Source organism: Mobula hypostoma, chromosome 1 (genome assembly GCF_963921235.1).
Source record: "Mobula hypostoma chromosome 1, sMobHyp1.1, whole genome shotgun sequence".
Classification (NCBI taxonomy): Eukaryota; Metazoa; Chordata; class Chondrichthyes; order Myliobatiformes; family Myliobatidae; genus Mobula; species Mobula hypostoma.
Genome location: NC_086097.1, coordinates 105,302,121 through 105,325,942, shown reverse-complemented (window position 1 = coordinate 105,325,942; position 23,822 = coordinate 105,302,121). Strand labels below are relative to the sequence as shown.

Genomic DNA, 23,822 nt, shown 5'->3' with positions numbered 1-23,822 from the left:
AGAAAATTTACAAGTATGTTGTCAGGTCTGGAGGACCAAAGATATAAGGAAATATTGATAGGTTAGGACTTCATTCTTTGGAACATAAAAGATTGAAAGGAGATTTGATAGAGGTATAGATAGGGTAAATGAAGGCAAGCTTTTTCCACTGTGGTTGGATGGACTACAACCAAAGGTCATGGGTTAAGGGTGAAAGGAGAGATGGTTTAAGGGGAACATGAGGTGAAACTTCTTCACTCAGAGGGTTGTGAGAGTGTGGAATGAGCTGCCGGGGTAAGTGGTGTATGTGACGTTTGGATAGGTACTTTGAAGGGAAGGTATGGAGGGCTGTGGTCCTGGTGCAGGTCGACAGGGGTAGGCAGTTTAGATGGCTCGGCACAGACTGAATGTATAAATTATACAACCTTAAGATTTGTTTTTTTACAAGTAGTCACAAAACAAAAAATACGAAAAAACTCAATTAAAAACAAAATAAAGACCAACCCTCAATGCGCACAGAGAAAGAGAAGAAAAGAAAAATCATACAAAAAATAGAAGCAAGGAAAAACAATAGCATTCTGAACCAGATTGAGTACTCCAATCCAAACCCCGGTATTCAGTTCATTGTATCAACAGAGCAAATCGCCGTAAAGTTCACAGACACGAATCATAGCAGCTGGAGGCAGCCTCACAGCCTTAATGTCATGGAGAGACGAGACGAGACGAGACCCTGGCTTGGCATTTAAATTGCCTGAACAGTGGATTGTACCTTGCATTAGGACCAGCGATCCTCTGCAGTGAATCACTTTGGGCCTAGATTTCAGTTCTGAAGAAACAGTTCTCGACTTTTCCAGAGCAAACCAACCTCGTCCTGCGGTGAATTGCTCAGGGCCTAGAACACGCCACCCAGTGACTATGAAATGTGCATCCAGTGACACAGCAGGCATAGGATCCAATGGCCTACTCCCAGGCCCATTCTGCTTAATCTCCTATCAGGAGCCATCTTTACCACACTCATTCTATTGCAAATATATTCTTCCATAGAGGAAGCCACCAAACTCACAAACAATGTTCCAGCCACAGGCACACCAGAACCTTATTTCTAAAGGCCCCTTACTGCTGTTGTATAAAAGCTTTTCCCCACTTCAGACAAGGAGGAGGAAAATGTTTTCTGTCAGGGGGTTGTGCATCTTTGAACTAGTCAGCCTCAAAGGGCCGTACAAGCAGAGTGTGAACATTTTTAGTTAGACACGCGATAAGGGATCGACAGGAATATAGCTACAATTAGATCCATCAAATAGTCGAACAGACCCGATGAACCATTCCTCTTGTTAATTCCAATGTGATAGAGAATACCTCCCAATATTGGGGAATCCCGAGAGCCTCCCATGGAAGAGTCAGACACAGTTTGGAACAGGAATATCACTGCAGGTCCAAGGATTAACAGGTTGTGTCCAGGATGAAATTTATTTAGCTCTGGTGACCTACCAAGGTATCTCCATTAAGCTGACAAAGTTACATTTCATCTCACTAGTCAATCATTTCATAACCTCCCCCTCCAGTATTCCTACTGTCGCTGGAGGAAACCTCAATAATCCAGCTTTCATTGCAGAGCTGCCTGTCCAAATGAACTTGAATCAAGTGTCTGTTTCAGCACTGCAGGAAAGTCTGATGATTGCTCATAATAATCAGCTAGATGTGTTTACCGTACCTCCTCTGCCAACTGCAGCATCCTCCGGGTACTCTCCAGCGACTGTGAACAGAATCAGAAGTAGAAATGAACAAGGCACCATGCAAAAACCAACACCTTCCTCCCACTCCCCCTACCCCTACCCATAATTACTGCTGCCAACCTAGAACTGAAAACTTGACCATCAGGCTTTTCAAATCCCATTTGGAACTTCAGAGCAAACAAAGCAGACCATAGACCAAGACCTAGACACACTGAGGCATGGGCTGGAGGAAGGACCATAGTGCCAGACGGTGACCATCAGTAGAGTGTGTCCAACTACTGATCCTTAGCATTGGTCAAGTCCTCTACTATCAACATCAAAGGGAAGTTTCCACAGGGGAGGTTAGGTATCCTGTAGTGAGTAACTCATGCCACACCATCTTAAAACATTATGCCACTTAAGAAGCACAAGTCATGAGTACGATAAAACACTTTCCCTCTTGCCTGGTTGAGTGTAATCCCAACGACATTCAAAGAATCTCAAGCCACCATTCAGGAAAAGCAGCTACTGAAATGCACGTATCACCCTAAATATTCATTCCCACCATCAGAGGTACACAGTGGCTGCAGTGTGTATCAACTACAGAATACACTGCAGTAACTAGCCCAGGCTGACAGGACTTCAGCAGATTTCCACCTGGGATTCTTCCAAGTATGATATTATCCTGGTCCTTCATCACTATAGGTCCAAATCAGACTGAGGGGCACCATCAGGACGATGGCTCACCACCACTTTTTCAAGGGCAGTCAAATGGGCAAGGCCAGAATTGATTGACAGATATGTCCAACTCCTGAAAAATAAATAAAACAAAATGAAACTATTGCTTCAAAGGCCAAGACAGAGTTTTGGCTTTTTTATCCAAGAAATTCTGGTGGAAAGTATATGTTTGAGGCAAGGTCTGTTGTAGTGGAGAGTAAATAATCAGCTGTCGCTCAGTTTGCTCTGGTATTCTAGGACTAAAATTTCCAATAGGGAGGTCCACAATCTTTCCCTGCCTTAGGGCCTCAAAAAGTGGGAACAATTCAGGAAAAAGATAAATACGTTTACGTTTTTCCCTTCACAATTATTCATCAACTTCTAAATGAAATCCCACAGCTAGTACTCACCTCATCTGTCACCTGGTTGGCACGGTGCTGCAAATCTTGAGCAGACATTTCTGCCATGCTAACGTGGTTCACACCTGTCACGACGGAAGGTGAAACAAGATTAGACATAAACAGGTCTCTAATGTGCCAGGCATTCCACAGAAATTCACCAGTACATGAATATTCCAAACAACACCACCCTCTGCTCAAAAAGGCTTTCTAATCGAAGATCGTCCATTCATTTCACCACAGGAAGCACCAGTTGAAGAAAGGCCAAGGACCATCTTGATTATCTTTCCTTCCAGTCATTGGATAAGTCCTTACCAACTCATATGGGGAAAAAAGTGACCACCCAACTCAACTTATTTTATCTAATTTCACTGATTTACAAGTCAACTGCCTACTTTCTCTCCAGATTTTTACCATATAAGATAAAGGGATTGACAGGGATAATAAATCAGCCTTGATGAAATGGAAGAGCAGAGACACTGACCTAATTCTGCTCTTGTGTCGTACATGAAGTTTAACCTGCAAATTTCGAAACTGTCCTACCATCCTATTATTACTTATTGATTACGCACCATCTGATACACACAACTTTGGAAATTATTTTGAAAATTTTTAAGCAGAAATACTGGATTAATCAAAGCCTACCCTCTCTGATAAGTTCAGAATTGCTCAAGTCACGTATCACACTGACAACAGATTTGTGGAACACATCAATTAGCTGTTTCTTTTCATGTTTACTTTAAATAGTAATATCAGGCAAAAACCTTGCGTTTGATACGGAGGGAATAAGACAGCACAGAAACAGGCCTTTTGACCCGTCCTGTCCATGCCGAACATCTAACCCCATATACTTGTACTTGGTCCACAGTTTTCCATGTTTTGGTCTGTCAACTACTTGTCTAGATGTGTCTTTAATATGAACACTTCTGTCTCCATCACTCCCTCAGTAAGTACATTTCCAGTTTGAACCATCTGCTGAATGAAAGTAATATTGACTAAAATCATCTCTTCAATCTCCTCCCCCTTCTACTGACCATCACATTCCATATGTGCTGCCACTTATAGCGATTCCTTGAACTTGTACACCAGATCTGTTCTCTGGTCCTCGGTACTGCCGAGTGCCCTGCCCTTGGTTGTGCACTGCCCTTACTTGTCCTGGCGGTATGTGTTTCCCTGCATTGAAGAGGATTAAATTGCATTTACCATTGCTCTGCCCATCTTAATGACTAATATCATCCAGTCATCTACGACTATCCTCCTCACTATCAATTAACACCAAAGTTTTCATGCAAGGATTCCAGCAATGATGTGGATTCCAGCTACAAACCAACTGTCCACCATTCTCTCAGACTCCTCTGGATCCAGTTTATCAATGTACAGTACTCTGGATCTGATGGACAAATCTACCTACTAGGATCTTGCCAAATCTGAATGTAGTCCACATTAACCACATGACCCTCATGAATAGATTTTGTTACCTCTGAAAAATACAAAATAATTAGTCACAAATTATCTACTCTTAGCAGCTATACTTGGAAAGGCCAAGGTGCTGACATGATAAGATATAAAATAGTCTGTTCCTCAAGTGGTATAAAAGATGGTGTAACTATCACCTAACAGCAATCGGTGAGAGCTTGCTGCACACTGACTGGACAACAACACTTCACTGTTTAAAGTAAATTTATTATCAAAGTACATACTGTGTACGTCACTACATACTACCCTGAGAGTCTGTTTCTTGCAGGCGTTCACAATAGAATCAATAAAAAACTACACACAAAGATTGACAAACGACCAATGTACAAAAGAAGACAACTGCAAATACAAAAGAAAATAACAGACAATAGTAAAAAATCAATATACAATAATAGGAACGATAGTTTTAGAGTCCTGGAAAATGAATCCGAGGTTGTGTAATCAGTTAAGGTCAGTGATTCTGGAGCCTAATGGTTGAAGGGCAATAACAATTTCTGAAGCTGGTGTTGTGGAATTTGAGACTCCTGTATCTTCTTCCCAACGGCAGCAGCGAGAAAAGAACATGAGCTGATTGGTGGTGTGTGTGTGGGGGGGGGGGTCTTTGGTAATGGATACTGCTTTCCTGTGGCTGTGTTCCTTGCAGATATGTTCAATGGTGGGAGGGCCCCTCCTGTGATCATTTTTTTGTAGACTTCTCTTTGGCATTGGTGTTTCCATTCCAGGCCATGATGCATGATGCAGCCAGGATATTCTCCATGTGCACCTATAGACGTTCGTCAAGTTTGTCAAAATAAAAATGACTATGTTACATAATGCACAAAGATAATAACAAACTAGTATTTGTGGACCTTTCAGAAATCTGATGATCAAGAAGATAGAAGCTCTTCTTAAAGCATTGCAGGACACAGCGAAATTGAGTGAGAACTCACTTTTATCTGTGTATTAGATGGAAATTATTCTCCCTCCAGTTATGGGTGTGGCAGCAAGATTGGCAAATTGAATGTACAAATATCCCTAATTGTGCGACGCCAAGTGGATAGGGAGAACTACATGGAGTTTGTGCTGCTGTTTCTGAGTAGTGTCCCATACACAGTTATCCATTTCATTTTACATGTCCTGTCACTCCTCCCTCCCTCCCTCAAAGGGCAGTCAAGCTCAGATGCCACATACCACCTTTGCAAATAGCTGCACATCCACACTGTGCTCTACCTTACATATGCTCACAGGCAAATTTCAGAGTTTAATCAGTCAGCTTCATCAGTAAAACCTGTACTGCTCTGACCTCATCGGTACACACAGGAGGCTACAGTACAGTGATGCATCCACCTTGATTACTGTAGGGCTGCTCTGCACTGAGCTGATTAAAAAAGTGTTCATTGGTGCATAACAGGTGAAGAGGAGGAGAGAGAGTGGAGAAAGTCTGCTGGCCACCCCCCAAGTACAGGAGGCGGAGAGCAGCAGAGACACCCAGCTCCGGGAATCCGGGAGCAGAGCCATGGCCGGCACCCAGCAGCCCAGGAAGTCAACAACCTCCCAGGCTCAGAACCAGAACTGCCACACCCGGGGGAGTATGACCTGCAGTACCTGAGCCCACAGAAGGTGGAAAACTTCACAAAGGCGGTGGGCATGAAGGCTCAGGACTGCAAGGGTGAGGACGGACAGCAGCCGAAATAAAGGACTTACAATGATGGCAGACCTTAAATTGGCGTGCTTGAACGTACGCAGTTTGAAGAGTACTGGGCGATGCGTCAGCACGCTCCAGTACCTGGACACTGTAAAGGCCGACGTGACCTTCCTCCAGGAATGCGGACTACCACACCTCCTTAACTACCGGGGGTGGTCATGGTGGTGGACCAAAGGCTTGTCTGTGTGGTCAGGGGGCAACGATTGTCGCGCTTCCGGCCTGAAGATCCTGCTACGGAGAGGCAACTTCTCAATCACCCAAGTTAAAGAGGTGGTTGCGGGGCGCCTCCTGGTAGCAGACGTCAAATACCGGGGCACTCCGCTCTGGCTGATCAACGTGTCCGCCTCCCCCGTGCGGAGCGAGCGGCTGGCCGTCTTCGAGCAGCTCCCACAGCTGCTGGTGACGTCCCAGCCGGTCGTTCTGGCTAGAGACTTCAACTGCACCATTGTTGCGGCTGGACGATCCGGCAGTGCCGACGGCAGGCTGGACAGTACCTGTAGACTCCTGAGGGAAACGGTGAAGACAGCCAAGCTGCGCGACGCCTTTGGCACCCCCACAGGTGGAGCACAGCCACAAGCCACCTGGACATGATCCGACGGCTCAGCCCGCTCCTGGATCGACTTCCTCTTCTTGTTAGAGTCCCTCATGGTCAGGTCCACCGACGTCACACCGGTGTTCTTCTCTGACCACTGCCTTCTGAGAGCCACCTGTCACTTACGGGAGGACCAGAAGGCAGGCAGGGGGACGTGGAAGTTGAATGTAAAGCTGCTGACCCCAGAGAACATCGAGGAACTAGAGAGGGAGTACACAGGTTGGAGAACCTTGAAAGCCTTCTTTGATTCCCCGGTTCACTGGTGGGAAGCCACCAAGGAGAACATTAAGAGGTTCTTCATCCACAAGGGTATCCAGAAAGCAAGGCAGGAGCAGAGGGAACTGCGTAAACTCCAGACAGAGTTGCAGCAACTTCTCCTTCTGCAGTCGAAGGGGGTGGATGTCAGGGAGGAATTGCGAGAGGTGAAGGGCCGGCAAGCCCAGCACCTCACCGCCGAATCCTCCAAGATCATCTTCCGATCAAGGGTCCAAACCGCGGAGCAGGACGAGATGTGCTCACGCTTCTTCTTCCAAAAGGTGCACAGGGGGAGCTCTGTGATCCACAACCTTAAGGAAGAGGACGGCTCAGTCGCGTCCTCGCAGACCGACATACTGAGGATCTGCAAGTCCTTCTATGCCGGTCTGTACGACGAAAAGGCCACAGAATCCACAGCCTCCCGCAACTTCCTGTCGTCTATCACGCAGATCTTAGACGACGGCAAGCGGGAGAGTCTGGATCAGCCACTGACCCCTGGACGAGCTGGCAGGCTCCATCCATTCCTTTGAGTCCAGTGAGACTCCCGGAAGCGACAGCTTACCGGCTGAGTTGTACTCGGCTCTGTGGAACCGGATGGGCCCAGACCTGCTGGAAGTGTACAACGCTATGCTTCTGGCCGGCAGCATGTCAGAGTCCATGAGGAAGGGCATCATCACCCTCATCTACAAGCAGAAAGGGGGGAAGGGAGGACATTAGAAATTGGAGGCCCATCTCTCTCCTGAATGTGGATTACAAGATCCTGTCCAAGGCTATTGCCAACAGGGACAGGTGATTCACCTGGACCAAACCTGTGCTGTACCGGGCAGGAAGATCTCAGACAGCCTCACGCTGCTGAGGGACACCATCGCCTACGTGCAGGACAGGGGGGTGGACGCCTGCCTGGTCAGCTTGGACCAGGAGAAAGCCTTCAGCAGGATATCGCACACGTTCATGGCGGACGTGCTCTCCAAAATGGGATTTGGGGAGGGAATCCGGAATTGGATTAGACTACTCTACACAGACATCCGTAGTGCAGTCCAGGTCAACGGGTGGGAAACAGACAGCTTCCCCATCAGGTCTGGAGACAGGCAGGGCTGTCCCATCCCCCCTGTCTTGTTTGTCTGCTGCATAGAACCCTTTGCGGAAGCCATCAGGAGGGATGAGGGCATAAGAGGGGTGACGCTGCCAGGCAGTGGAGGGACCCAAGTGAAAACCTCCCTGTACATGGACAACGTCACCTTCTTCTGCTCTGATCCGAGGTCAGTTCGCAGGTTGATTGGCACCTGCGAACAGTTCGAGCTAGCGTCGGGGGCCAGGATCAACCGCAAGAAGAGTGAAGCCATGCTCTTCGGCAACTGGCCCGACCAATCCAGCGTCCCCTTCACCATCAGGTCTGACCACGTGAAGGTGTTAGGGATCTGGTTCAGAGGGGCCGAGGCATGCAAGAAGAACTGGCAGGAGCGGACTGCCAAGGTGAAACAGAAACTGGGACTGCTCCCTGTTGATAACGGGCAAGAACCTGGTCATCAGATGTGAGGTGCTCTCAGGGCTGCTGTACTTGGCGCAGGTGTGGCCCGTCCCCCGCTCCTAACAGCTTGGAAATCACCTGCGCTGTCTTCAGATTCGTCTGGGGATCCAAGGTGGAGCAGGTGAGACGGACCGTCATGCACAAGTCCCTGGACAGTGGGGGCAAGAACGTCCCCAACGTCGCCCTCACCCTGATGGCCAGCTTCGTATGTGGCTGCATCAGGTTGTGTGTAGAACCCAGGTATGTGGGCACCAAGTACCACTATGTGCCCAGGTTCTACCTGTCGCCCTGACTACGAAGGATGGGTCTGGCCCCACTCCCGCGCAACGCCCCAGTCAGCTGGTCATTGCTGCCATACCTGTCCTTCGTAGAAAAGTTCTTCCAGGAGAACGCCTTTAACCACAGGGCCATCAGGCAGTGGTCGGCACGTAGTGTCCTGCAGGCACTGCAGGAGAAGTACGTGATGGACACAGTGGAGTGGTTCCCTGAGCAGACCGTTCAGTTCATCTGGCAAAATGCTTCATCGCCAGATCTCACCAACAGGCACCAGGACCTCGTCTGGCTGGCGGTGAGAGGGGCCCTCCCAGTCAGATCCCTCCTGTACGCCCGAAACGTCGTCTCCGCACCCACTGCCCACGGGAGGACTGCAGAGGAGGAGGAGTCTGTGACCCACCTCTTCGCACACTGTCAATTCGCAGAGAGGGTGTGGAGGAGGATGGATGGGCTAGTGTCACATTTCATCCCCAGCAGCTGCGCAACAGAGGACTCTCTGATCTACGGGCTGTTCCCGGGGACGCACACGGAGACCAACATCCAGTTCTGCTGGCAGATCATCAACTCGGTGAAAGACGCTCTTTGGTCAGCCCGAAACTTGATGGTCTACCAGCACATGGAGATGTCCGTGGGAGAATGCTGCCGACTGGCACATTCTTGGCGACAGGAGTTCGTGCTGAGGGACGCACTGAAACTTGGTGCAGCCACCGCAAGGGCCCGGTGGGGAAGGACCATGGTATAGGTTTCTTCACCCGCGGGAGTGGGAGGGGTCAGGTGACGGGGAGTATACCCCTCAACAATGATGTGGTAAGGTGAACAACTGGAGTGCCACGTGGGTGGCCGTAAGTATGGATATGTACTGACTATAATGGAAACATATGTAAAGGATGGAAAGTTATTGAATGGTTGATTGTATATAATTTTATTTTTGAATAAAGTATATTTTGAAATAAAAAAAACCTGTTGTAAGATTCTGACACTATCAGCTGACTGCACCAACAGGACATTCCTTAGATGATTAAAGATAACCAATAATCCGAGCTGTTGTTATACTCAAGATGTCTGAAACATAATTGTGCTGTACATAGATTAAAATGGGAATCCACTGCCTGTGTCATCACTGAGCCATGCACACAACTAGGTTATCATTTCGTTACCTGAACAAGACTGTGGATGCTGGAAATCTGAAACAGAAGAAAGTACTGGAAGCACTCAGGTAAAGCAGCATTCAGAGAAAGAGAAAACAAACTGACTTTCTGGGTCTGAGACATGAAAGTCAGCAGATGGAAGAAAGCATGCATATTAATGTTACAGAGAGGGGAGTAGGAGAGAACAGAGGGAATGCTTGTGACAGTGTGGAACCATAGTTGGCAAGGTAACACTTTTACTTCAGACACAAGAGACTCTTGATCTGGAATCTGGAACAACAACCTGCTGGAGGAACAATGGACAGCTGCATTTTGGGCTGAGACCCTGCCATCCCAAATCCAGATGAAAGGTCTGAACCCAAAATGTTGACTTCCCTTTACCCTCTTCCCTCAAAAGATACTCTCCTTTGAGAGCTACAGGTTTTTGTATACTTGCGACTTACTTTTTTTAAAATATGAAATGTTGGCAGTTTCTGTGCTCAGTGGAGGTTTCTTTCCATCAATTCCCCTCCAGTATTTTCTGTGTACTTTCACAAGTATTCTAATTTCTGGTACGCATACAAAGTTTACTCTTCCACTAACCCCCACCTTGCCTTCCTGAGTGTCAGTCTGTGCAGGAGCTATGGCCAAGTCTTGGCCAGGCAACAATGAAGGTGCACCGACATCTTGGTGCTGTCTGAGGAACAGTAACACATGCACAAAGGTGGCAGCTCGGGGGGTGGGGGGAGAGATCCGCTTTAAGAGTCTGAGGGGGCTTCCACCAAGTCCTTCACTTTCCAGTGAAAAACGCTGTACCTACTGACCTGTGAGTCCACAGTTCTCTCAACCTCCACACTCTACCCATTGCGTCTACGGTCAGTGTTACACAGCATGGAAAAAGGCTTTTTCGCCCAACTTGTCCATACGATATCTTCCTGAGCTAGCCTGCAGTTGACCAACATCCCTCTAAACCTTTCCTATCCACGTACCTGTCAAAATGTCTTTTAAACAAAGTTAATATACCTACCTCTACTACTTCCTCTGGCAGCTCATTCCAAACAATGACCACCATCTGGGTGAAAAAGTTGCCCTTCAGGTTCCTAATGTATATTTTCTCTCTAACCTTAAACCGATGCCTTCCAGTTCCTGATTTTCCAACCCAAGCATAAAGAACGTGCATTCATCCTATCTCTGCCCCTACGATTTTATGCACCTGTATAAGATCACCCCTTATTCTCCTATGCTCTGTTGAAAAAATGTCCCAACCTCTCTCAATAATTCAGTCCCTATGTCTTGAACAACAGCAACGTATGCATGGCTTGATGATGGATGCTGCTTTCCCGAGACAGCGCTCCTTGTAGATGTGTTCAATTGTAGGGAGAGCTTTACCCATGACAGACTAGTCCGTATCCACTACTTTGTCTAGGATCTTCCATTCTGGGGCATTGGTGTTTCCATAGCAGTGCGAGGCAGCCAGTGTTTACCACACATCTATGGAAGTTTAACATTGATCATGAGCTGAATGGTTCACTATTCCTGGAAAGGCCAAGGCATATTGTTTGGGACAGGAACTGTGCAGTTGCTGTCTGCATTTTACCAGTGCTAACAATAAACCCAGGATGCTGATGAGACAGCAGCCCTTAAGTTACTTGTTTTCACACACTGAAGGTGGAAGCATTGCATACCTGTTGGTTGAACACAACAGCCTTTTCTCTAAATTCTCCTTCAGTCGCTAACACTGCAAAAGAGACCCGATTAGGGTTTACCAAGTGGCTAAACTCAGCAAGGCACTGGACAAAGTCCTGCATGGAAGATTTTATTTGTTATTATTGTCGTGGCCATACATACCCAAGGTGTAAGTGCCATTAAAATTAGCTTTTTGCAGCAACAAGTATATTACAAACATGACAGATAAATTACATAAACTTGTACATTAGAGTTAGAAACACAAAAGTTTGTTGTGTAACATGGTTGAATTTAATGAACACCCACCACATTCATGTTTATCCAGGTTTGATGTACAGCCTGAAACTGTTTACTACAAAAGTCTTGGGTGCACCTTGCGCACTGCATTTAAATGATTGCTTCTGAGCCTGAAGATTGAAGGTGGAAGCATTGTATTCCTGTTGGTTGGACACAACAGCCTGTAATTATTTTCCAATCGCTTGTGTAATGTCAGTGCACTGCTGGAATCAACTTTTGCAAGTTCCTGCCGTGATTTGCCATGCCCCAATTTAGAGCTTGCACCTCTGGATCAGATTTCTCAAATTCCATGACTAAAATCCCCCCACCCACCACTCATATCTCAGTAACTTAGTCACTAAAGAGCCCCCCCACTGACCCCTCAGTCACTGAGTCACTAAAGGGCCCCCCACCGACCCCTCAGTCACTAAAGAGCCCCGCCACTGACCCCCTCAGTCACTAAAGAGCCCCCCACTGACCCCTCAGTCACTAAAGTGCCCCCCACCGACCCCTCAGTCACTAAAGTGCCCCCCACTGACACCTGTCACTAAAGAGCCCCCCACCGACCCCTCAGTCACTAAAGAGCCCCCCACCGACCCCTCAGTCACTAAAGTGCCCCGCCACTGACACCTGTCACTAAAGAGCCCCCCACTGACCCCTCAGTCACTAAAGAGCCCCCACCGACCCCTCAGTCACTAAAGTGCCCCGCCACTGACACCTGTCACTAAAGAGCCCCCCACCGACCCCTCAGTCACTAAAGAGCCCCCCACCGACCCCTCAGTCACTAAAGAGCCCCCACCGACCCCTCAGTCACTAAAGTGCCCCCCACTGACACCTGTCACTAAAGAGCCCCCCACCGACCCCTCAGTCACTAAAGAGCCCCCCACCGACCCCTCAGTCACTAAAGAGCCCCCACCGACCCCTCAGTCACTAAAGTGCCCCCCACTGACACCTGTCACTGAAATGCCCCCCGCTGACCCCTCAGTCACTAAAGAGCCCCCCACTGACCCCTCAGTCACTAAAGTGCCCCCACTGACCCCTCAGTCACTAAAGAGCCCCCCACCAACCCCTGTCACTAAAGTGCCCCCCAGTGACCCCTCAGTCACTAAAGAGCCCCCCTCACTGACCCCTCAGTCACTAAAGTGCCCCCACTGACATCTGTCACTGAAGTGCCCCCCCACCAACCCCTCAGTCACTAAAGTGCCCCCCACTGACACCTGTCACTGAAGTGCCCCCCGCTGACCCTTCAGTCACTAAAGAGCCCCCCACTGACCCCTCAGCCACTAAAGTGCCCCCACTGACCCCTCAGTCCCTAAAGAGCCCCCCACTGACATCTGTCACTGAAGTGCCCCCCACTGACCCCTCAGTCACTAAAGTGCCCCCCACTGACCCCTCAGTCACTAAAGAGCCCCCCCACCGACCCCTGTCACTAAAGTGCCCCCCACCGACCCCTGTCACTAAAGTGCCCCCCACTGACCCCTCAGTCACTAAAGAGCCCCCCACTGACCCCTCAGTCACTAAAGAGCCCCCCACTGACCCCTCAGTCACTGAAGTGCACCCCACTGACCCCTCAGTCACTAAAGAGCCCCCCCCCCAACCCCTCAGACACTTGAAATGCAGTTTCCCAAGAGCAGGTCCAACTTTGCACTCTCTCTGGGCATTCTAATTACATGTCTGAGGAAACTTTCCTGGGCACATTTAACAAATTCAACATACCCAAGCCCTGAACACTATGGTAGTCCCAGTCCATATCATCCCTACTATGACAGCTCAGTCTTTCCTGCAACTTCCTGTAATCTTCCTGCATACTTGCTCTTCTGATTCTTGTTAGCTATAGTACAATCAAAACAAGTTAATCAGCCCCTTATTTCTCAGCTCCATAAGTCCCCATTGCATGATCCTTCAGCAAGTTTATTTCAGACTGTGGTCATGATGTTCTCCTTAACAAGAAATGTATGTCACTCTCTTCCACCTCTATTCCACCTATAGCACCTATACACTGGAATACTTAGCTGCTAATCATGTTCCTCCCTTAGCCACATTTCTGTATGTCAATAATATCCCAGTCCAATGTAGTTTTCTATGTCCTGAGTTCATTCACCTTCGTCATCAGAGCTCTTGAACTGAAATAAAAGCAACTGAATCCAACAGTCCTTCATCACTCCTAACCCTGCTGCTGTCCTTCATATCTACCGACCTTACTGTCGTTGAATTTCACTTCAACTTTCAACCGCCTCACTTTTCCTTTGGATTCCTCATACTTGTCAAACTGGAGTAAGCCTTCCTAGTAGCTGTAGCCAATCTGTTACTCATGATTATCTGTGGCTGATGTATCCCAAGTTGGAGATGGAGAATCCAGGAAGGGAAGTCAGATGTATGAAGGCCGGGGGGGGGGGGGGGGGGGGGGGGGGTGGAAATTGGCATCAGAAGTAATGAAATGTTCAGGTTCTTTAAGAGTGCAGGAACAAACAACACAATTAATGTACTGGAAAGAGAGGTGGTAGAGTGGGCCTAGGGTGCTTTGAAACAAAGACTGGTCCACATATTCCACACAAAAAAACACAGGTGTAGCATGGGCCCCCTGTTGTATCTTTGATCTGGAGAATGTGAGTGGAGTTGTTTGTTTTGAGAATGAGTTCTGCCAGGTGAATGTGTGTTGGTGAAGGGGAAATGAAAGGGTCTCTAATTGAATCAGTGTGATTTTGGGGTGGGAGGGGGCTCAATCTGCCCTGCATTGTCCAGGATGTTGTAAAAAAGGATTGTACATTCATGGTAAAGACCCTAAGACACAGGAGCAGAATTAGGTCATTCAGTCCATTGAGTCTGCCCCACCATTCCATCACTCAACCACCTAAACCTGCCTTCTCGCCATATCCTTTGCTGCCCTGATCGATCAGGAAACAATTAGCCTCTGCCTTAAATATACCCGCAGACTCGGCCTCCACCATGAAGATACACCAGTTAATCCCAGGGAATCAGAGACACAGTGATGAAGAACATTCAAAGTGTCACAGGTATAAAACGGAAGAGACTAGGCCAAAGAAGAATGTTAGATGAATGTGCCTTTCAAAAGCTCCTGGCACTTCCACTCTGGTCTACTGCATTCAGTGTGACAATGTGGCCTCCTCTGCACTGGAGAAGCAAAACACAAGCTGGGTGAAAAAATATCGACTGCATTGTTACCATAAAACCCAAGGCAAACTTGAGGACTAACACTTTATCTTCAATGTGGGCCAATTGTAGCCTGCAGATCTCTCTGGAGTAGCAAATTCACCAGCTTCAGGCAACTTGCTCCCTCTGATCAGAACTGGCCATTCTAACTCAGTTTTGCTTTTTGCCTTTCTAACATTGTTTGCTCTGCCTCAGCAACTCATTACACAAAGCAGCTTCAATTAGTCTTTATTGCTCCATTAGGTCAGCTGGTCTCACACCAGAGATATCTGCCTTGTTCTATCCACCCTCTATGCTAATTACATTAACTTGTTTTCTCTCTCAGTTCTGATAATCATGGATACTGCCTGACCAGCTGAGTATTCTCAGCACTTGCTTCCTTTATTTCAGATTTCTATCATCTTAAGTTTATTTTGCATTTAACATCTCTCTTTCAAACTCTTGCCCTCAAGAGAAGAACAACCCAAGCTCTAAGTGTGTATGTTTTAAAGAAATGGGTAGGCTATCCCGTGTTACTGATTTGAATATTTATGACTCAGTACAGCTGCAAACAAGAGCAATGGTGCAAATCTTCAACTGTTTCTCATGTACCCTAACCCAGTCTTCAAACAAAATTGTGAACAGAAAGAGTTCAGTTACAATCAACCCAGAAGCACTTATTCATCAGTAACTTAGGTTTAGAATATGTACGCAGAGCCATTTCACAACTGCACTGCTCACTTCAGCCAGTTTCGCCAAAATGAATACAGAAGCTCATGGTACAAATGCAGGCACCTCAGAGCAACCTGCCAACCCAGCAACCCAACCAGTTGCAGCCATATTTAGAAACAGCATCAGCTCCTCTTCCACTGCTCAAATAGTCACAGAGCAGGCCAGAAGTGAAATTCCATCAATAGACATGATCTAGGAGTTGGACAATACAGTCTTGTGATCTACACCATTCATCAAATTATAGCCAACTGGTGGCCTAGTGGTCCAGGGTTCAAATCCAACCGGCTCCTTGCATGCTTTCCATTCGTGCTGGGTTGAGCGCCAAGCTAGCTAACGCTAAAGAAATGGCAAAGGTTGCTGCCCGATGCACCACAAGGAACAATATTCATGAAGTCATGGCTGATTTTGTGAACTGGTTTATTATTGTCACATGTAGCAAGTTCAACAAGAAAGTTTGTTTTGCATTTCATCCATACAAATACTAATTTCATCAAGGAAGTATAAAGTGAAAAATAGGAACAGAATGAAGAATATCATGTTACAGGTACAGAGAAAGTGCAGTGCATGCAGACAATAAGGTGTAAGGATCGTGACCAGGCAGGCAGAGATCAAAAATTCATCTTTATTTACAAGTAATCCACATAACAGCAGGGTAGTTGCCCTTGAGGCTGGCGGTACGCGCTTTCAAGCCTTTGTATTGTCTGATGGAAGTGTGGAGAATCAGTGGAGTGGGAAGGGTCTTCATGTTGGCTGCTTTCCCAAGGCAGTGGGAAATGGATGGGAGGCTGGTTTTCATGATAGACTCTATCATTTCTTGCAGACATGGGCAGAGCAGTTATTAAGCTATGATTCCACTCCAGCCCCCAGTTTCTGGCTTCTTCCCTCTTCCTTTCAGTACTGATAAAAGGTCCCGGTCCAAAACATCGAATATTTATTCCTCCCCATAAACACTGGCTGATCTGCTGAATTCCTCCAGCATTTTTTGTGTGTTAATCCAGACTGGATGTTCTTTATTGTGTACCATAAAAGTGTGTGAGGACATCAGGGAAATGTCAAGTTTCCATAGCCTTGTGACAAAGTGGAGGTGCTGGTGTGCTTTCTTGGCCATAATGTGGACTAAATAAGCTATTGATGATAGTTATAACTAGGAATTCGAAGATCTCAAGCAAGTTCCTTGATGCAAGTATCACAAATAGCTTGCCCTATTCCAATCTTCGACCTCAATATCACTTTCCAACGTTTACACATGTATCCCTTGAGTCCCTCCACATCTAACAGAGATTCATTTTAAAGGAACTCGGCAACTGAGCCCCTACAGCCGTCAGATACAAGATTTCCAAACATTCACTAGCCTCTGTATGAAGAAATTTGCCTTCCCCTTATGACCCTTCATTTAAGAGTCACTGACAAACTAAGAAAGATAACATTTGGTCCTTTTGGGCATGTCATTGAAATAAATGGTATAAAGGGGAGGTTTAAGCACTGATCCCTGGAGAAGGATCCTCAACAGGATCCTACCACGAAACACATCTCTCCTCCCCCCCCAACTCTCTGCAGGGACCTCTCTCTCTGACTCCCTTGCCCATTCATCCCTCCCCACTAATCCCCCTGTAGGCACATCCCCACAAGTGGAACGAGTGCTACATCTGTCCCTTCACCACCATTCAGGGCCTCAAACTCCCACAACATTAAGCCAATTGGACTGTAATATTTGTTTAACATAGAGGCATGCAAGACAGTGATCTATGTTAATGCAAGCTTAAAAAAAGTAGGTACAAAATCCAGGCTGCCCCTGCAGTTACAGCGTGAGCCATGCCATGAGTGTGTCCTTTTCTAAAAAAAAAATTATGTCTACCTGCTCCAAGTGCTCTGATGGGGTACACTTTTCCTCCAACTGAACAAGAAGCAACAAACACATTCCAGCTTTAAATCCTGTCACAGATATGTATAGAAACAAGCCCATGTTCTGAATAACACTGAGAATATTCACATTTACATTGACAGCTAAATATCAAAACAGCTAGATGAACCAAAAAGCACAAACTATTTTAAACAAGTTTGCCCTGAGCCCTTACTGGAATACCATGTTTAACTCTGGTCTCTCTCTCAGATGCATTATTTTTCTATAGTGTGTTACCACTTCAATTTCACACATTGTGTAGGCGAGGGATTGCAGGTTCTAGTCCCAGTCTGGGAATAATCAAGGCTGACTGTTAAGTGCAACAATTCACATCAGAGGACACATATCCCTACATAACCTGAAGGTAAGGTGAAACATTGCAGGAAAAGTAGGATTATCATAAAGCTTGTGTTTACCCCTCTACAATACCATAGATAATACTATTGTGGCAGCTTGCAACAACAGCGCTGTGTAGTTGATGTTCGAACCTATTCCCAGAGTGGGACTGTGCATCACAGGTAAGCTTCATAATACCTTGTGGGTGGGAGTGGAGAAATCATCCCCATCCATCGACTAAGCTGCAGCTGTTCAGTTGCAAAATCTATCAGCTCTCCAGAAAAGACCAAGTCCAACAGAGAAGAAACTGAACTATCACACTGTTAATGAGCAATTAATTTGCAACATATTTCATTTTGCCTCAACAAGGAAAGACACTGTGCAGAAAATAATACATCCATTTATTTCCAGGTTTGCTAAGAAGGAAATTTACCAAGCAATATGTTACATAAAGTATACCAAAACAGATTAAAACAAAATATTCAATACCCATTCCCAAACAGTATCAAACCCAGATTCATTTCCTGCCTCTGCCTGACAGGAGTTTGTAAGTTCTCCCCGTGACCACATGTTTCCTCCCACAGTCCAAAGACGTATTGGTTAATTGGTCATTGTAAATTGTCCCAAGATTAGGCTTGGATTAAAATCGGGGTATTGCTGGCTGCTGAGGCTTGAAGGGCTGATTAGACCATCAGATATGGGCGCAGAATTGTACCATGTGGCCCTTTGAGCCTGTTCCACCATTTCATCATGGCTGATCCAATTTTCCTCTCAGCCCCAATCTGCTTCTCCCCATATCCCTTCATGCCCTGACCAATCAAGAATCTGTCAACTTCTGCACTTGAAGACATGGCCTTCACAGCTGTCTGCAGCAAAGAATTACACAGATTCACCACTCTCTGGCTGAAGAAATTCCTCTGCATCTCCGTTCTGAAAGGATGACCCTCTATTCTGAGGCTGTGTCCTCTGGTCCTAGACCCTCCCATCATAGGAAACATTCTCTCCACATACACAAGGCCCTTCACCATTTGAATAAGGTCAATAAGGTCACCCTTCATTCTTCTGAATTCCAGTGAATACAGGTCCAGAGCCATCAAATGCTCTTCATATGACAAGCCATTCAATGCTGGAATCATTTTCATGAATTCTCCAGTGTCAGCACATCCTTTTGAAAATAAGGGGCCCAAAACTGCCCACAATACTTCATGTGAGCCCTCACCAGTGCTTTATAAAGTCTCAACATTATGCCCTTGCTTTTATATTCTAATCCTCTTGAAATGAATGCTAACATTGCATTTGTTTTCCTCACCACAGACTCATTCTGCAAATTAACCTTTAGGCAGTCCTTCTGCACCTCAGTTTTTGTATTTTCTCTCCATTTAGAAAAGCCTTTCATTTTTTCTACCAAAGTGCATGACCATACACTTCCCCACACTGTATTCCAGCTACCATTTCTTTGCTCATTGCCTATGTTATCTGCAAACTTTGTAACAAAGCCATCAATTCCATCATCCAAATCATTGACATATAATGTAAAACAAATTAGTCCCAACACAGACCCCTGTGTTCCACCAGACACCAGCAGCCAACCAGAAAAGGCTCCCTTTATTCCCACTCTTTGCTTCCTACCAATCAGCCACTCCTTTATCCATCTTTCCTGTAATACAATGGGTTCGTAACTTGTTCAGCAGCCTTATGTGTAGCACCTTGTCAAAGGCTTTCTGAAAATCCATGTATACAACATCAACTAGTTCCCCTTTGTCTATCCTGCTTGTTATTTCTTCAAAGAATTCCAACAGGTTAGTCAGGCAAGATTTTCCATTGAGGAAACCATGCTGAATATGGCCTATTTTATCATGTGCCTCCAAGTACCCTGAGACCTCATCCTTAATAACTTACTTCAACATCTTCCCAACCACTGAGGCCAGACTAACTGGCCTATCGTTTCCTTTCTTCTGCCTCTCTCCCTTCTTGAAGAGTGGAGTGACATCTGCAATTTTCCAGTCTTTCAAAACCATTCCAGAATCTAGTGATTCTTGAAAGATCATAACCAATGCTTCCACAAGCTCTTCAGCCACCTCTTTCAGAACCCTGGGGTGTAGTCCATCTGGTCTCTACCTTCAGACTTTTCAGTTTCCCAAAAATCTTCTCTAGTTATGGTAACTTCATACACTTCATGACCCTGATACCTGGAACTTCCACTCCACTGCTAGTGTCTTCCACAGTTCGTTCATTACGTAAGACTGATGCCAAATACTTATACAGTTTATCTGCATTTCCTTGTCCCCCATTATTACCTCTCCAGCATCATTTTCCATTAGTCCGATATCTACTCTCGCCCCTCTTTTACACTTTATGAACCTGAAAAATCTTTTGGTATCCTCTTTAATATTATTGGCTGGCTTCCTTTTGTATTCCATCTTTGCCTTCTGTTGGTTTTTAAAAGCTCCCCAATCCTCTAATTCCTCACTAATTTTTGCTCTATTATATGCCTCCTTGGCTTTTGTGTGTTGGCTTTCACTTCTCTTGTTAGCCACAGTTGTGTCATCTTGCCTTTAGAATACTTCTTTCCTCTTTGAAATGTATAAATTCTGTGCCTTCGGAATTGCTTCCAGGAATTCCACTCATTACTGCTCTGCCAGTGTACTTTTCTAATTAATTCTGACCAATTCCTTTTTCATACCTCTGTAATTCATTTTACTCCACAGTAATATTGATGCATCTGTCTTTAGCTTCTCAAATTTCAGGGTGAATTTGAACACATTATGATCACTTTCGCCTAAGGTTTCTTTTACCATTCTCTAACCATTTCTGCTTGACTGTACAACACCCAATCCAGAATAGCTGATCTCCTAGTGGGTTCAACCATGAGCTGCTCTAAAAAAAAATCCATCTCATAGGCATTCTAGAAATTCCCTCTCCTGGAATCCAGCACCAACCTGATTGTCCCAATCTATCTGCATATTGACGTCCCCATGATTATTGTAACATTGCCCTTTTGGGCATTGCCCATTTTCTACCTCCCATTGTAATCTGCAGGCCACATCATTACTACTGTTTAGGTGTCTGTATACAACTCTCATCAGGGTCTTTTTACCCTTGCAGCTCCTTAGCTCGATCTATCTTCTGACCCTACGTCACCTCTTTCGAGTGATTTGATTTCATTTCTTATCTGCCCCCTTTGCCTTCCTGCCTGTTCTTTGATACAATGTGTATCCTTGGACATTAAGCTCCCAGCTATAATCTTCGTTCACCCATGATTCAGTGATGACGACATCATACCTGCCAATCTGCAACTGTGTTGTAAGTTCATCAACCTTATTCTGAATACTGTGCACATTCAAATACAACAGTTTCAGTCTTGTATTCATCTATTTCAATTCTGTCTGCCTTTTACATGGCAATTCATCCTGTTGACTGCAATTTTGTGCTATCAACATCTTCTCCTCACTACACATTGCCCCTGTTTGTAAACCAGCTACCTCATCTTCGGCAAACAACAGGAATTCTGCAGATGCTGGAAATTCAAGCAACACACACAAAAGTTGCTGGTGAACGCAGCAGGCCAGGCAGCATCTCTAGGAAGAGGTGCAGTCGACGTTTCAGGCCGAGACCCTTCGTCCTTTGTTCGGCACTCTCATCCGCCTTTCCTACGGTATTTTTTGCTCAGAACGCTGGTCACACCATGCTCAACCTTTTGACTCTTAACTTTGAGGTCTTACCAACACTTGTCTGCACTAACTGTCACAGTTTCCCATCCCCCTGCAACTCCAGTTTAAACCACACTCTGCAGCATTAACTAACTTTTCTGCTAGGGTATTAGTCCCCCTCAGTTCAGGTGCAAACCGTCCCTTCTGTACAGGTCCCACCTTCCCTGGAAGAGAGCCCAATGATTCTTATGCCCTCCCCCCTAAACCAACTCCTTAGTAATGTGTTAAACTGTATGACCTTTCTAGTTCTGGTCTCACTCGCACGTGGCACAGGCAACAATCCCGAGAAAACAACCCTAGACGTTCTGCCCTTTAACTTCGCACCTAACCCGCGTTGCAGAATCCCGTCACTCGTCCGAGTGATATTCCGAGCTATATCTCAATAAATCAAAATAGCTAAAGACTTTCAGACCAGACGGGTTTAATTTCTATTTATTAGAATAATCTCTGTATATAGAGATACTTGGCAAAAGAGTACGTTAACCCGGTTATGGACACCCGGAGGTGATTCCGAACCTCCTCCCCCACCCGATACCATCTCCCCTTTCCCTGTCTTCCCAAGCTGCTACCACTCCACTCAGCATTATTTCTACTCCGCTCCGTCTTTACCGCCAAGATTTCCTAACTCCAAACCCCTAACCCCTAACCCCTACCCCTGCCCCGGCCCCGGCCCCCGCCCAACTCCCACCGAACACTCCAGCCCCACCACTCACCACTCGGCGGTGCCTTCCTCCGGCTGCTCACACTCCGATTGCGCATGCACATCCGCATCTCGTGACGTCAGATCCGCCAGAGGGTACGTACGCTCCTGCGCCATTACGTCACCTGTCGCTGCCACCCTTGTTTCCATGCGAGATGGCGACATGATTGCGCTGGCCGTTTGAGAGCGGGGCCGCCAGTTCATGGTGAGTGGTTGTAGATGGTCAGACCTGCCTCTCCTTATTCTATTTCTTCACTTTCCCTTCAGCTCCCTCTTCACACCCCATTCTATTCTCTCCATCTCTCCCCACATACTTTTCCCTCCTTTCTCACAAACTCCACCCACCACTCTCATCCTTCACCCTCTCCCATCTCAGGGTCTGATTACAGCTCGCCTTCTCACCCCCGATGCTCATTGTCCTCTTGCCCTCGACCCAAACCCGCCTTCTCCCGTTTCCACCTCCCCATTCCCTCTTTTTGTTCGTAATCAGTAATCCAGGGATTGTAGCAGTGATCAGCTATTGGGAAATTACACGTTGTTGTCATAGAATCATACAGCATAGGACGCGGCCCTTGGGCCCACCTGTCCATATTAACCATAAAGTATCTGTATCAATTCCATTTAATACCACTTGACCTGTAACCCTCTTTATTTTGGAATTCAAGCCTCCATCCAGATACTAAAACGTTGTGGTCTCTGCTTTCACCATTTTCTCAGACTGTGTGTTGCAGACTTAAATCTATCTCTGCGTGTGCGGGGGAAACTCTTCCTCAGATTCCCTCTGGAACTCTGTTTCCTCACCTGATTCCTGTGGCCTTTGTTGTTATACTTCCTCGTAATTTTATAAACCTTTGCTGTTATTCAGGCATCTCAGCTTTTATAGTTTCTGCTCAAAACTGAAATTCTCTTTTCAAGGGAAGGTGATGAAGGTTTAGGGCTACTGGGGAATGAAAAAGTGGGAAAGTTCTAATGCAGCTTGAAGTCTTGAGTTAGACATCACAGAACTAGGCTATTCAGCCACCATGTCCACACTGACCTTTTGACCACTTACGCTAATTTTATTTGCCCACATTAGGCCCATTTCCTCCTATCCTTTACTTAATTAAGTATCTGTCCAAAACTGAATTATTGTAGTTTCATCTGATCCCACTACTATTTCTGGCTTTCCAGATTTCAATACTCTGTTTGGGGAAAGAAGACAGATCTTAGATTTCCTTTAAAACTTCTTAATATCACTTTAAACATAGGCACTGTTTTTGATGTACTTTCATTGTACCGAACTGACTTCCCAAAATGCATCTCATATTTATCAGGATTACAGTCCATCTGCCGATGCTTTGCTCTCTCTTGAACACCATTCTGTAGCCTAAGATTACACCCCCCCCCCACATTATCCAAAACGAAACATATGGCAGAAAGAATCCCAATACTATTCTGGTACACCACTGGTTACAGGCGTCCAATTAGAAAAACAACACTCCATCATCATACTTTATCTCTGAACATTGTCTTGGAGTGATGCCTCACATAAAGATAGTTAAGATACCCATATAAGCTATTTTTGCTTGCCTTGTTTGGCTCATATCTCTCC

General features: G+C 46.1%; 2 protein-coding genes across 4 annotated transcripts in view; one reads left to right on the top strand and one right to left on the bottom strand.

The window, feature by feature from the left end:
• The window catches only part of LOC134349744 (synaptosomal-associated protein 23-like), a 63,503-nt gene extending 41,193 nt beyond the window's left edge, over positions 1–22,310 (bottom strand). The window contains exons 1-3 of the mRNA XM_063054543.1: positions 22,245–22,310; positions 2,819–2,892; positions 1,691–1,732 (exon numbers count right to left, since the gene is read on the bottom strand). Coding sequence (XP_062910613.1) covers positions 1,691–1,732; positions 2,819–2,892; positions 22,245–22,302 — 174 coding nt within the window. The 5' untranslated portion in view covers positions 22,303–22,310. The remainder of the gene's footprint in view (positions 1–1,690; positions 1,733–2,818; positions 2,893–22,244) is intronic.
• A 41-nt stretch (positions 22,311–22,351) lies between these two features.
• The window catches only part of znf106a (zinc finger protein 106a), a 138,005-nt gene continuing 136,534 nt past the window's right edge, over positions 22,352–23,822 (top strand). Inside the window, exon 1 of one of the 3 annotated variants that reach the window (XM_063054475.1) lies at positions 22,352–22,436. The gene's annotated coding sequence lies outside the window, so the exon portion shown is untranslated. The remainder of the gene's footprint in view (positions 22,437–23,822) is intronic. The other 2 variants (XM_063054487.1, XM_063054483.1) reach the window with 2 other exon arrangements.